At 45.9% G+C, this 15,486-nt stretch overlaps 1 protein-coding gene across 1 annotated transcript; it reads left to right on the forward strand.

The window, feature by feature from the left end:
- The first annotated feature begins 131 nt into the window (after positions 1–131).
- Positions 132–10,574, forward strand: rab40b (RAB40B, member RAS oncogene family). Its single transcript, XM_076081671.1, has 6 exons — positions 132–819; positions 5,613–5,673; positions 6,684–6,744; positions 7,246–7,323; positions 8,118–8,340; positions 8,928–10,574. The coding sequence occupies exons 1-6, from the start codon at positions 678–680 to the stop codon at positions 9,236–9,238; spliced, it is 876 nt and encodes a 291-aa protein (XP_075937786.1). The 5' UTR covers positions 132–677; the 3' UTR covers positions 9,239–10,574.
- The last annotated feature ends 4,912 nt before the right edge of the window (positions 10,575–15,486 follow it).

The following is a 15,486-nucleotide window of genomic DNA, read 5'->3' on the forward strand; positions in this document are numbered from 1 at the left end:
GTTTAAAGTAAAACATGTTAACGTTTTTTTATTGTTTTTTAAATCATGAAAATATTTTTAATATGTGATTGTGACAATGTAGACTTTTATTTTGTAGGCTCCAACAGGAAGAATGACGTCACGGTTGGAGCGAATCAAACGTCTCGTCCTTGCGTTTGTTGACGGACGTCTGCAGCGTCAGGTCCGGGATCCAGGTTGCCCTAGCAACTCAGAGATGGACCAATGAGACGGAGGCAGGCAGGCATGGACTCCTCCTCCTCCTCCTCACCCCCTCCATCCTCATCTGCGACACCACCTCCGCTGGAGCAGGGAGGCGGAGGCAGACCAGAGACCCTCTCAGTCCGGAGCAGCAGCCGAACTGAACCGGAGGATTTTTTTACCGTCATGCCTAAAAGCGCGCGTCGCGTCCTGAGCGCGCGGCTGGATCAGAGGACGCGGTTCTTGGTGTCGGTGGTTCCCGCTGCACACTTGTAGCTCTCGCGATCTGAACCGGGTGACCGAACTGTTCGCTGGATGTAAACACGCGCGGAGTCTCCGTCGTGGATCGCAGAGGGACTTCTCTAATTACGCGCGTCTGTCTCTCGTCCTTTGGTTTTGGACCGGGGTGCTGAAGGAGGAGAAGAGGGGGTGGGGGTGCTGTTCAGGTCTCATCTCATGATGGGACACCTGCCGCGAGGATGAGCCACAGAAGCAGCCCGGCCAGGGCGCACGACTTCCTGCTCAAGTTCCTGCTGGTTGGGGACAGCGACGTCGGGAAGGGAGAGATCCTGGCGAGCCTCCAGGACGGAGCCACCGAGTCTCCGTACGGGTACAACATGGGTGAGTGGGGGAGCTCCCACCATGGAGGGGGTGAGGGGGGGTACGGTCACTCATTTAATGTTCAGGTTACGTTTGGAGGTTTTACGTACACGGATTTCCTGCCTTTACGCACGATTTACGCACGACGGACAATTCTGAACACCAGGGGATCAAGTGACGGCTCAGATACAGAAGGAGCTGTCACGATGAAGATCAACTCATCTCTCTCACACACACACACACACACTGAAACCAGTCTTTCTGAACTTGGGAACCTTCTTGATCACAGAGTTTAAAATTATTCAGTTAAGCCTTCAGACGCTGTAAACAAGTATCTACTGTACTGAAGTACAATATAGCGGTACTTGTACTTGTGATTACCACCACTTCAGGTAACTTGTGACACTTCAGGTACATTTAGTTGATAAAAGTGCTCTAGCCTACTTCTACTGGTATTTTTAGAGTTGGTCGGATCTTTGGAGCTGAATGAGCTGAGATTGAAGCAGCTATTCTTAACTAGAACACCTGGAAGTCCTGATACCAGGGGGGGCCCCAGAGGACCCCAGAGGACCCCAGGCCCCAGTTTGAGAACCTCTGCTGTGCTAAAAAGATGTTTGGTTGTTTATCAGGTAACTTTGGGCTCAAAACATTAAAGTCAGATATCACACGAATGTTCCTTGTTGTGGTCACTAAAGTGTGCACTGAAGCTGGTTAACTGTTGGTTACTGTAACCAACAGTTAACCAGCTTCTTCACAGGTATCAGACTTCTAGAGGTGATGTCATTGAACTGTGAACCAATCAGAAGGATGGAAGAGATGGAACAGGATCCCACGTTTCAGCCGGAGACGGTTTTATGTTTGCAGAGTTGTTCACGAGTTATATTGTAGTATATAGTAGTGCTGGGCGGTATACCGCTTCAACTGCGACCAGCACAACATTTCCAAGCTTTTGGGCCAAAAATGGTGTATAAAGAGTAAAAATTGTGGGAGCTGGAGCAATTTGTTTTGAAAAATCATAGAATATTTTCCTGCACCGCTCCAGCTGACCGTGATGTCATCACTCTAGCGCTGAACATTCCGTGCAATACACACCCATTATAAAATCTGAAACAGACCCAAAATTTTCCTGAAACTTAAACGTTGACTTCATGAAAACTGTGCTAGCTATCAAAATGTCCCTTTGGCTCAATAAAGTGCAGCGTTTTGTCTACGTTTTAAACTTTGAATCATGTTTCTACGTTAAAGTACGGCTAGTCAATATGGGCCCAAAGTTAAGTGTTTTTTTAGCTCTCTTCACGCCGAAACACCATTCAAGTGAATGGAGAAATTTTGCTCCGATTTTCGGGAAAACCGCTCAGCGAATCTCTCCGAAAAATACTTAGCACACTATTCCCGATCAGGCCGCACGTTTTGATGTATTTTTTGCGCAGGTATTGGCAATGCTGTGTGAGGAGAAGCGCGCCAAACTTTCTGGATAAAGATTATGATTATTATTAAGCCCGGTGGATTGTTGTTCAGTGTTGTTCAGTGTTGTTCAGTGTTGTTCAGTGTGCTTTGTGCCACAAAGCACACTGAACAACACTGAACAATAAAGAGGAACGTTGTTGAAAGTCGTGAACAAGAACTCCGTAGTGATTTGTTTTCTGAAACATCTGGTTTCGTATTGGCCGTCACACACACAGATGTTGATGTGGAGCTCCGGTTTTAACTGGTTTTGTTAAAAGAGGCTCTTTGGTTTCCTCCACGTCAGGACGTTTGGCTTCAGCTGATGGAAAAGTGAACGAGGTCTTCTTTTTAACCAGGAAGACGGAGACATAGCTGTGGCTGCTCTGGGATCAGGACCAGTGGTGGGGGGGGGGGGGGGGGCAGAGAAGAGAAGAGCTGCTGTTCCAGGACGACGCCAAAAAAACAAAAAACACACCGACGCTCACAAACAGTTATTTTAACGAGAGAAACGCTTGTTTACAATTAGTTTTAACGCCCCTGAACACCTCCTCTCTTTCAGTGTTGTGTAACTTCACAAAAACACTGTGACTGTGTGTGTGTGTGTGTGACTGCGTGTGTTTTCTCTCAAACAGACATTTTGACCTTGTAGAGAACAGAGATGTGATTTTTATTCGTTATATTTAATAAACACGTTTATTCTGCTGCTCAAACAGAAGGTTTGATGTTTCCTAGCCGTGAGGAAAAGGTACCGAATGAGGAGGAGAGGAATCTCCTAACAGTGGTTTCTACTTTGTGTCAACGTCTCAGAGAGACAAAGTGTTTAAGGTTCATTTACTGTCGTCGTTAGAGGAGCAACGGATCATAATTTACCTTCAGCCAGTACTTATTTTCACTGAGCAGAGCCTGAAGGCATCATAATGTAACTGAAGTGAACCTCCGTTGGTTAGCCGTTAGCGGTGCTGCTAACGTTACTAGCTCTCCTCTGGTTGTTTACAATGAAACATTATCAGAGACCAGAGACTAGAAACACATGTTCTACTGAATATTGGAGGAGAACCATCGGCCGTTGATCGTCTGTTGATTGACCGTCCGTTGATTGACCGTCTGTTGATTGGCCGTCTGGTGATTGACCGTCCGTTGATTGGCCGGCTGTTGATTGACCGGCTGTTGATTGACCGGCTGTTGATCGACCGTCCGTCGATTGACGTATGTCGATTGACCGTCTGGTGATTGAGCGTCCGTTGATTGAGCGTCCGTTGATTGACCGTCCGTTGATTGACCGTCCGTTCATTTACCGTCCAGTGATTGATCGTCTATTGATTGGCCGTCCGTTGATTGACCGTCCGGTGATTGACCGTCTGTTGATTGACCGTCCGTTGATTGACCGTCCGTTGATTGACCGTCAGGTGATTGACCGTCCGTTGATTGGCCGGCTGTTGATTGACCGGCTGTTGATTGACCGGCTGTTGATTGACCGGCTGTTGATCGACCGTCCGTCGATTGACGTATGTCGATTGACCGTCTGGTGATTGACCGTCTGTTGACTGACCGTCTGTTGATTGATCATCTGTTGATTGACCGTCTGTTGATTGACCGTCTGGTGATCGGCTGTTGGTGAGTCCGTCTACAGTCCTCTTCCTGTTTCCCTTTTCTGAATGATGTAAACAGAACAGCGCCACCTGCTGGTGTGGAGTCTGATCTCCTCTCAGTCGGACGTTTGCTGTTTAGTCTTTGTGGTGTGCATTTGAAGAAGATCATCATCATCACACATACAACACACACATACAACACACTCAGCTACAGTCTGTGTGTGTGTGTGAGGGTGTGTGCGTGTGTGTGTTGTTAGTGTGTGTGTTAGTGTGTGTGTGTGTCTCGCCCAGAATAACTCTCACATTATATCACATCGTGTTCACGTCTCTTCTCTACTACAACTACTCTACTTCAGTACACCTTTGAGGTACTTGTACTTTGAGTACTTGAGTATTTATATTTCCTGCTGTACTTCTACTACACCGCAGAGTAAATATTGTAGTTTTTGCTGCACTTATTATTAATCAACTAATAAAATAAACATTACAGATTAAACTACCAGAATATGAAGTCAATAAGATGAGCTGCACCTTTTAAAGTGATCAACACATTAATGATCAATAACTATTATAATTTATATTATTGTGCATCATCGGTACTTGTACTCTTAGTACTAAGAGCATTTATATAACCTGTGCGTGTGTGTGTGTGCGTGTGTGTGTGTGTGTTGGCAGCCATTGTTCTCAGCATCACACTTGCAGACGGCTCCTGATAATTACTGTTATAAAAGAGACGAGCTGCTTTTATTCCCAGTGGGGAATCAAGTGACAGCAGCCTGATATTAGCAGCTAATCGTGTGTGTGTGTGTGTGTGTGTAGGTGTGTGTGTGTGTGTGTGTGTAGGTGTGTAGGTGTGTGTGTGTGTGTGTGTGTGTAGGTGTGTGTGTGTGTGTGTGTAGGTGTGTGTGTGTGTGTGTGTGTAGGTGTGTGTGTGTGTGTGTAGGTGTGTAGGTGTGTGTGTGTGTGTGTGTGTGTAGGTAGGTGTGTGTGTAGGTGTGTAGGTGTGTGTGTGTGTGTAGGTGTGTAGGTGTGTGTGTGTGTGTGGGGGGGGTAAAGCTGGTACAAATCTCTGAAACTCTGCAGTAAATCCGAGGAGCTCTTGAAGCCTCCAGCGGTGGTTTTTCTTAATCTGCTGTCAGAGGAGACGTGTGGACGGAGGCTGAGAGGTTGTTGGTTCTAATCCCCATCAGACCCTTTGTGTGTGAACCGATGTAACAGCTTTAACCGTCGTCCTGAGGTTCTCAGGTGGTGACTTCAGGTTCTTCTCTCGGCTGAAAGAAGCTGCTTCTTAAAGGAGATCATGATGGAAGCAAATGTATTATTAATTATCAGGAAGTTAATCCACAACAATTAATCAGGTAACTGTGTTTACAAACAACAATACAAACTATAGAGGCAACATAAAAACACAGAAAAAACAAGAAAAAACAAATTTTCTTGTTTTCAGTTTTGCTGAATTTCTTTATTGAAGGAAGATCCAAACGTGTTGAAAAACTGGTAAATATGTTTATTATATAATATAATATAGCATAATGTAATATTATATAATAGAACATAGTGTAATACAATATTATATTATATTCTATATTAATTAATATTGTATTATTATAATACATTTTTTTATTAATGTTTTTTAACCAGGTTATAGTTTCATGTTATTTTGTCTTTAGGCCGCTGCTGCTTATCGTAGTTTTAGTTTACGATGAATCTTCTTTTCTTTTTCTTTTACTGTTAAAAACAAGAAACTCATCAGTTCATTGTCTGTTTGTCTTGTTTCAGGAATCGACTACAAGACGACCAACATCCTCCTGGACGGGAGGAGAGTCAAGCTGCAGCTCTGGTACCGCTCACACACACACACACACACATCTACACGCACACACACACTCATCTACACACACACACACACACACACGCACACATCTACACGCACACATCTACACGCATGCACACACACATCTACACACACACACACACATCTACACACACGCACACACACACACATGCACACACACATCTAACCACACACACATCTACACACACACACACACAGATACACGCACGCACACACACACACACACACATCTACGCACGCACACACACACACATCTATACACACGCACACACACATCTACACACACGCACACACACATCTAACCACACACACATCTACACACACGCACACACACACACACATCTACACACACACACACACGCACACACAGATACACGCACGCACACACACACACACACACATCTACGCACGCACACACACACACATCTATACACACGCACACATCTACACACACGCACACACACACACACATCTAACCACACACACATCTACACACACACACACACAGATACACGCACGCACACACACACACACACACATCTACGCACGCACACACACACACATCTATACACACGCACACATCTACACACACGCACACACACATCTAACCACACACACATCTACACACACACACGCACACACACATCTACGCACGCACACACACACACACACATCTACGCACGCACACACACACACACATCTATACACACGCACACACACATCTACACACACGCACACACACATCTAACCACACACACATCTACACACACGCACACACACACACACATCTACACACACACACACACGCACACACACACACAGTGCTCGGAGGTATTTTTAGAGCGGTTTTGCTTTTAGCTAAGTAAATATTAAATAATGAATCTGTAACTTTGTTTGATGTTTAAGCGGATGAGACGCTTTAGCTCTTTGTGTGTGTGTGTGTGTGTGTGTGTGTGTGTGTGTGTGTGTAATCTTTCACTACCTGTGTGTTTCAGGGACACCTCTGGTCAGGGACGGTTCTGCACCATCTTCAGATCTTACTCCAGAGGAGCTCAGGTATGTTTCCCTCACAGTGGGACAGCAGCAGCATGTTGGACAGCTGGTACCTGAATCTATCACATCTTCATATCCCTCGTGTTCACGCTTTATATTTAAGAGGTAGATTTTACTGCTTGTTTTCTTTAATCAAACACCTGAGTCCAGAGATTACCTGAAGGACTCAAGAGTCCGTGTTGTTGTTCTGACCTCCGACTGAGGAAGTGTGAAGTCGCTTTGTTACGTTCTCCCAGTGGAGACAAAAAGAAAAACACTTTTCTTTGAATGAACTTGTCGTCGTCGCTCGAACTGGCTTTTAGTGGTACTGAGGAGGTATCACCATAGCAACAGGGACACCAGCTGAATTAAATGTAAGTGTGTGTGTGTGTGTGTGAGAGAGAGAATTGATGCTGACCAACAAATCCAGAAATATAGGAGGCAAAAAAAGTAAAAATGTGAGCTAATTATTCATACATTTTAGTTAATTAATTGTAATTATTATTTTTTTTCTGTGGTTATCAGGGAGTTATTCTGGTGTACGACATCACCAACCGCTGGTCCTTTGATGGGATCGACAGGTGGATCAAAGAGATAGACGAGGTCAGTGATCAGTCAGTCAGTCAGTCAGTCAGTCAGTCAACATGATCCACTTCCTGTCAGAGCTTCTAAACACATCTGAAGAGACGTTTCTCTGCAGTCAGCACATGTTTACCGCTCAGATGTTACTGAATCTCAGCTCCGCTGTGGATGAGTCAGCTGCATTCACAACAACAACCCACTCACTGCAACAATGCTGCTCTGAACAGGAACACTGTACAGCACAACACACTGTACCAGTTTACCAATCTGATGTTATGACTCTTGTTTTTATAGCCTACTTAGCTGCGAGTTCTGGGTTATATCCAAGACTGTAGTGTCGTGGTTGTACATTATTTTTATGTATTTTTATGTCAGTTAAATCAGGTTCCATTTCAGCAGGTTTTAAACTGCTTTAAAATCCTTAAATTTCATTTTCAGACTCAAACCAACAGTGAATCCATCTACTAACAAGTTTCCTTATATCATTAAAACACATCAATGAGCCTTCATCACCAGCAACACACTTTTTTACTCAATACGAATACTCACCAGAGCACCAAATGTAGATTAATCCGCCGTTGAAAATAGTTCCCAACAAATGGACTTGAATCTTCTTCCTCCTGGACTAAATTGCCTTGATTCTAACCTGAACCTTCAATCAACCCAAACTGTCCTCGCTTTGCAGCAACGTGTCCGTGGTCCCCACAACGATAGATAGGCAGGCAAACACCCAAAGGACAAGCCCCTTACAATTATTAATACGTTTCTTATTAATTAAGACACTTATGTTTGAGCTGATGTCTGGTTTTACCCAGCATGCCCCGGGGGTTCCCAAGATCCTTGTCGGGAACCGCCTCCACCTGGCCTACAAGCGACAGGTGACCACGGAGCAGGCGCAGGTGTACGCGGAGAAGCTGGGCGTCACCTTCTTCGAGGTCAGCCCACTGTGTAACTTCAACATCACCGAGTCCTTCACTGAACTCGCTCGAATCGTGCTGATGAGACACGGCATGGAGCGACTGTGGAGGCCCAACAAAGGTCAGTCAGCACGTCATGAAAGTTAATTGTAACATTTCAAATGTCTTATTCAGCGTTCAGCTGTGTTTAGCTCCACCTTCTCGTGTCAATTCTGGTTCTAAATAACAAGATGGCGACGGCCAAATCGCCGAACTCGAGGCTTCATAACGTCAGTCCACAAACCGATGAGTGGCGTCACGATGACTACGTCCACTTCTTATACACAGTCTGTGCTTTTCAACATAGATGAAAGCAACAGTGTCATTCAGTAAAGTCCTCTTCCTCTCTGAGAGTCAGATGTTCAGATTGATGTCACCGTCACATCTGTACGGTAAATAAGAAACTACAGCCAGCAGCTGGTTAGCTTAGCTTAGCATAAAGACTGCAAACCTGTTAACATCTTAATATCTGGTGCCTTTAATGACAAATGGCACGTTGAGATTCGGTTGTTTACTGATGACATCATGTTTCTGTCTCCATGTAAACTGGTGACTATTGACAGGCTGATGCTGCCCTCTGCTGGACAACACTGAAACATAAAAAACCCTCTTCACTCTGTTGTGCCATGATGATGGTGATGATGATGATGATGATGATCTCTGTCTCAGTGTTGACTCTCCAGGACCTGTGCTGCCGCTCCATCGTCTCCTGCACTCCGGTCCACCTGGTTGATAAACTCCCGCTCCCTCTGGCTCTGAAGTGCCACCTGAAGTCCTTCTCCATGGCCAACGGCCTCAACGCCCGCATGATGCACGGACGCTCTTACTCCGTCACCGCCAACGCCAACGGCGGCGCCAACGCCCACCACGGCACCACTAAGAGGACGGGAGGAGCGCTGCTGAAAAAGACCAAACTAATCCGCCCGCCACCGCTCAGCCCGTCTGCACAGAGCTGCAGGAACAGCTGTAAGATATCCTAACAGATGGGTCAGTGAACGCACCGTCTCCTGTTGTGTGAGACCACCAAGTCTTCTGTTCTCTTCAGACTGAGAGGTTGGTGGTTACAGCTTTACATATCTGTTACCGCCATGAATGAGCAGCAAGAGTAGGACACAGAAACACAAGAGAACTCGAGGAGTTGAAGTCCTGCTGTTTCCTCTGAAGTCCTTCTGAACATCTGAGACGTGCTCATATTCACAGATTGATGACACCTCGTCACTTTACAAACATAAACATGTTCTTCATCTGCTCTCCAGCTGTCCTCATGTTTCTGTTTACAGGTATAAATACAGTTACATTAAAGAAACACAGAACTCAAAATCTAAACAACAAAACTAAAATGTTTTATATCATTAATATTTGTAAAGTCAGATCTCTGTACATAAACAGCTGAAAGTCTCTAAAATCAGCTGGAAGACTTGTTGAAAGGAAACTGTTGATGGATTCACCTGGAACAGCTGTTTGATGTATTCATGGTTCTGTTTTGTTGTTGTGAAGAACTGTCCAATCAAAGAAGAGGTGACATCATGTCCACGTGGACGACATCAACAGGAAACACTGTCAAAATAAAAGAGCGAGTACGTCTTCTTTCTGCAGCCGCCGGTAAATCAAACCAACGTTCATCAGGTCGACAACCTGAGATTCAGAGATAATGTTGAAATATCTTAGAATAAATGTAACGCCGTGATAAAAAGACGTTTTCATTTTGAGGAAGAAAAAGAGATATAATTGTAATCATGATATTTTATAACTTGCTGTTGTCCTCGCTCCATGAGGTCGATCTTATTATGATGCAGCTGAATGTTCCTGTAACAGTGAGTTGTGTTCACTGTCAGCTTCTCCCTCAGGACATTTCTAACTCTTATTTGGACGCTTCATTCTTCATGATCAGCTTCTTCTTCATGGCCTGTTTCTCACGTACAGCTGCAGCTTGTGTACAATATTTGTACGTATTGTAAATATCACTGTTTGATACGATGATAAGTGACCACGTGGGGTTTTGTATCCGTGACACCAAAGACTCACCTGTCACTGAACACACAGGTGGGTCTTTGTAGCGTTTATCAACGTTTAATGAGAGACACCTTTACAATGAACTCCTCCCACCGTGAGCGGCTGCTTTGTGGTTGAATAAAGGAGAAATATTCCCAGACAGGAAGGAGAAGTTGTGTGTGTTTAACCAAACCACCCAAAACCCATAAAGCCCGAAATAAACTCACTCACTCAACACGATGGTACAGAGAAACAAGAAGAGGAATTTAAATGAATGCATGCAAATAATAAAAAAATAGAATTGGGACAAATAAAATGTAATAACATTACATTATAATATATATATATGTATATATATTGTGTTGTTGGACTATAATTATTGATACATTAATGTTGATCACTTTAATGTTTATTTTAATTACTTTATATACGCTGGGTAGCTTAAAAAATATATCATAGTGAATGAGTTGATTTATAATATGTATTAATCTAAATCTAAAGTAAAAGTACAAGAGTTCCCATGATACTCATGGGAGTACAAGATACTCCCATGAGTATCATGTAGATGATACATGAACCTGTCGTTCTTATTAAGAACGACAGGTTCATGTAGATCACAGGTGTCAAACTCAAGGCCCGCAGGCCGAATCCGCCCGCCACGTCATTTTATGTGGCCCGCGAATCCGCCAGCAAAAAAATAAAATAAAATAAAAGTTTGTTTTTTTTAATTTTGGGAAAAAAATTAAAAGTTAGACTTGGAAATAAAAGTATCCCCATGGTCGAAGTTTTGAGATAGAAAGTTGAAATTCTGAGATAGCATGTTGTCTGTGACATCACAACAGGTGGACAGGAGAGGGAACAGCCCGTAAAGAGGTTTTCCAACAAGTGATTGAGTTGAAAAAGATCGACAAATAATCCCAAAATGTCCACGAAGACAAAAATTGATGCAGAGGGAAGAAAATGTAATTTAAGATGGGAAAGAGAAAACATGTTTGTGCTTCAAGGAGGACAACAGGTCTGTCTTCTGTGTTATGATGCGTGTCGGTGATGAAGGATACAATTCACGTCGGCATTTTGACACCAAACACGGAGCTAAATTTAGCCTCCAAGAAAAACATCAAATTGTCCAAGAATTAAAAGGCAGAGTGCAATCACAGCAGAATATATTTACAGAAGCTACAGCCCAGTGCTGCTAAAGGTATGTGAGCAGGAAATTCATCTCTGCATTTGACCCATCCCTGTATATAGGGAGCAGCGGGCTGCCAATGACAGTCACCCGGGGAGCCTGGGGTTCAGTGTATTGCTCAGGTACACTTCAACAGTCGAGGATCGAACCGTTGACCTTCCGGTTCCCAGACAACCCTCTTAACCCAGTGAGCCATGATGTGGGTTTCTTAACCATAAATTAAAATGATTTATGTTATAATAACAGAAATGTGCTTAAATATCATTTTACATGTATATAACTGTGTCACGATCAGGCTTTGCCCTGTGTGTTCTGTGTCTGTTTCTTTCTGTAGCTCCTCACTCACCTAATCAGTTCATTCAGTGCACCTGCCAGTCACACTCACCTCATCAGCTCATTACTCTCACCTGTTCACTCTGCCTAGTCACTATTTAAACCCCTGTCTTTCACTCACTCACTGCCAGATCATTGTGTTTGTTTCCTACCTACCCGCCCGTTTTGCTCATCCTGTTCCCGGTTTCCCAGTCTGTCTGCCCTGCCTTGTCCTGCCGGATTTTCCCCCTCGTCTTTTGTCTTGTCCTTGGATTACCTGTTTTTGTTTGTGAGCTATTAAAGACCTTTTTTCCCTACTCTGACTGTCTGCGCTTGAGTCCTCATCATGCCCCGTGACAGAATGATCTGGCCTACAATGGACTCAGCAGACCATGGGTTGGAGTGCCGTCTCCCTGAGTGGTATGAGCAGTTCATGGGAACCCGCCTGGCCTTTGGTGGGCCTCGGAGTGTCCAGAAGGCGAACCGCGACCTGATGGACTGCCAGCTCAACACTCGTAGGAGACAGAGAAAGAAGGGTCAGACTTCCATCCCCGCTGGGCCGCAGCGATCCCCCGCTCCCGCTGGGCCGCAGCTAACTCCAGCTCCCCGTGTCCTGTCGGCGGTCCGACCGACTCCACCTCCCCGTGTCCGGTCGGCGATCCAGCCGACTCCAGCTGTCGCCTCGGAGCAGCAGCTATCCCCAGTCCGGGCCGCCGCCGTCTTCGAACCGCAGCGACCTCCAGTCCGGGCCGCCGTCGTCTCCGAACCGCAGCGACCTCCAGTCCGGGCCGCCGTCGTCTCCGAACCGCAGCGACCTCCAGTCCGGGCCGCCGTCTCCGAACCGCAGCGACCTCCAGTCCGGGCCGCCGTCGTCTCCGAACCGCAGCGACCTCCAGTCCGGGCCGCCGCCGTCTCCGGACCGCAGCGACCTCCAGTCCGGGCCGCCACCGTCTCCGGACCGCAGCGACCTCCAGTCCCGGCCGCCGCCGTCTCCGAACCGCAGCGACCTCCAGTCCCGGCCGCCGCCGTCTCCGAACCGCAGCGACCTCCAGTCCCGGCCGCCGCCGTCTCCGAACCGCAGCGACCTCCAGTCCCGGCCGCTGCCGCCTCCGCGCTGCAACGACCTCCAGCCCTTTACCCCGCTGGGTCATCAGTCTATCCCCCTGAGCCCCAGTCTATGGACTCCGGTTGCCCGGAGCCTCATCTCCAGTCCCTGGAGACCTGTTCCCCGTCTGATCTCCAGCCCCTGGAGACCTGTTCCCCGTCTGATCTCCAGCCCCTGGAGACCTGTTCCCCGTCTAATCTCCAGCCCCTGGAAACCTGTTCCCCGTCTGATCTCCAGCCCCTGGAGACCTGTTCCCCGTCTGATCTCCAGCCCCTGGAGACCTGTTCCCCGTCTGATCTCCAGCCCCTGGAGACCTGTTCCCCGTCTGATCTCCAGCCCCTGGAGACCTGTTCCCCGTCTGATCTCCAGCCCCTGGAGACCTGTTCCCCGTCTGATCTCCAGCCCCTGGAGCCCTGTTCCCCGTCTGATCTCCAGCCCCTGGAGCCCTGTTCCCCGTCTGAGTCTCTAGAGTTCCGACCCCCGGACCCCCAGTCTCTAGAGTTCCGACCCCCGGACCCCCAGTCTCTAGAGTTCCGACCCTCAGTCTCCAGAGCTCCGTCCTCCGGACCCTCAGTCTCCCCAGTCTGCCAGGCCGGCCATCCCTCCTCCGGACCCCCTCCACCCACCCGGTTGTGGACTCTGACTCTCGGCCTCGGAGGAGTTATAACCCTCCTCCCGGCCCCCACCGCCCTCCCTTGGAAGATGTTCATGTTTTTCTTTTTTTCTTTTTGGACGTCTGCAATCCGTCCCTTGGAGGGGGGGTACTGTCACGATCAGGCTTTGCCCTGTGTGTTCTGTGTCTGTTTCTTTCTGTAGCTCCTCACTCACCTAATCAGTTCATTCAGTGCACCTGCCAGTCACACTCACCTCATCAGCTCATTACTCTCACCTGTTCACTCTGCCTAGTCACTATTTAAACCCCTGTCTTTCACTCACTCACTGCCAGATCATTGTGTTTGTTTCCTACCTACCCGCCCGTTTTGCTCATCCTGTTCCCGGTTTCCCAGTCTGTCTGCCCTGCCTTGTCCTGCCGGATTTTCCCCCTCGTCTTTTGTCTTGTCCTTGGATTACCTGTTTTTGTTTGTGAGCTATTAAAGACCTTTATTCCCTACTCTGACTGTCTGCGCTTGAGTCCTCATCATGCCCCGTGACAAACTGCATGTACAATAATTTTACACTTGAATAAACAATAATCAAAAGCAGAGACAGTTATTTAACAATATGTTAGGAGTAGTTACAGTTATACAGTCTTACAGTTACAACCGGCCCTTTGAGGGAAATGCTGATGTGGCCCGGAGTGAAAATGAGTTTGACACCCCTGATCTAGATGATACATGAACCTGTAGTTCTTATTAAGAACTACAGGTTCATGTAGATGATACATGATACATGTTCTCACTACGGTTTGACTCTTTATGAGATGAATTAATGTGCGTACAGCATCTCTACATGGATTCATGTACATACATGATACACTCTGAACCTGAACTCTGACAAGAAGTCTGTTTTTAAATCACAAATAAATAAAATAAACATTTGAAACTCATCCGTTGTATACTTGTTGGTGTTAAAAACCTTAAAACACACAATGATGTAGTACGTAGTTGAATAAATGTCTCGGCCCATGACACGGATAGATTAGTGCGGTCCATGTCGGAGTCGATGGCAGTGAGAAGAAAGGTCAAACAGCAAAAAGGTCTTTGAAGAGAAATAACGTGAACGTAGATATAAGTAAGTCAGAAGCTAAAGCGGTGATTAAGAGACAAATCAAAAGGATATATCAGAAGAAATGTAATAAAGAGAGTAAAGGAAGATATCTGTTTAAAATAAACCTTTGGATGAGAAGATCTATGGAGGAGATAGTGTGAAGGATTTCACTATTAGAAACATTATTAGTATGATTTAATAACACCCCAAGTGGTGAGTAGAAGTGTCACAATAATAAGAATGTCGAAATATGTTAAAAAGTCACAATATGTTTACTTATGGAATGTATAATATGTTTACAATATTCTTACTTGTAGAGGATATTATATGTTACAGTATTTTACTCATTGAATGTATTAAACCATAGAAGTATAGTCACTAAAGGTATTAAAACACTGTATGAATAGTTTTGAGGGTTAGAAAGGAACATTTTGAGTGAGACATTACAGAGGTGCAGCAGAGAACAGAGGGATGGACAACTGACCACCAGGACCTGAGGAGGAGTCCGGACGACTTCAACCAAACACTGAGATGATAACTGCCCGAAGCCAGGAGGGGCTATTGAATTTCGGCCAATCACAGAGGCTGATACTGGACATTTAAACTTTCGGACAGAGACTTGTAAATATAGGCTTAGTTCCAGAGGGTTTTGCCAGAGTTCGCGCCGCTACCACTCTGGGTAGTTGACCAGCTGGGCTGGGCTATTTAGTGGGCCTTGTGAGAACTCTGCCCCGCGGGACATATTGATATCGATAGAGTAATTCAGTTTGCAACTGTACTAGCTTCTCTTGTTTATTAAATACTTTTTGATTGTTAACCGGATCCAGTTCATTTTTGGTGCGACTCCGCTGCCGAAGGTTTGCAGCAGCGAAGGTCCAGCGGTCTGGGTCTCCCCTGAAAACATCTAGCTCTAACAATAGGAAGGA

The sequence above is a fragment of the Anarhichas minor genome, unplaced genomic scaffold, assembly GCF_050575085.1.
Source record: "Anarhichas minor isolate MPS153535 unplaced genomic scaffold, ASM5057508v1 ptg000084l, whole genome shotgun sequence".
Taxonomy (NCBI): Eukaryota; Metazoa; Chordata; class Actinopteri; order Perciformes; family Anarhichadidae; genus Anarhichas; species Anarhichas minor.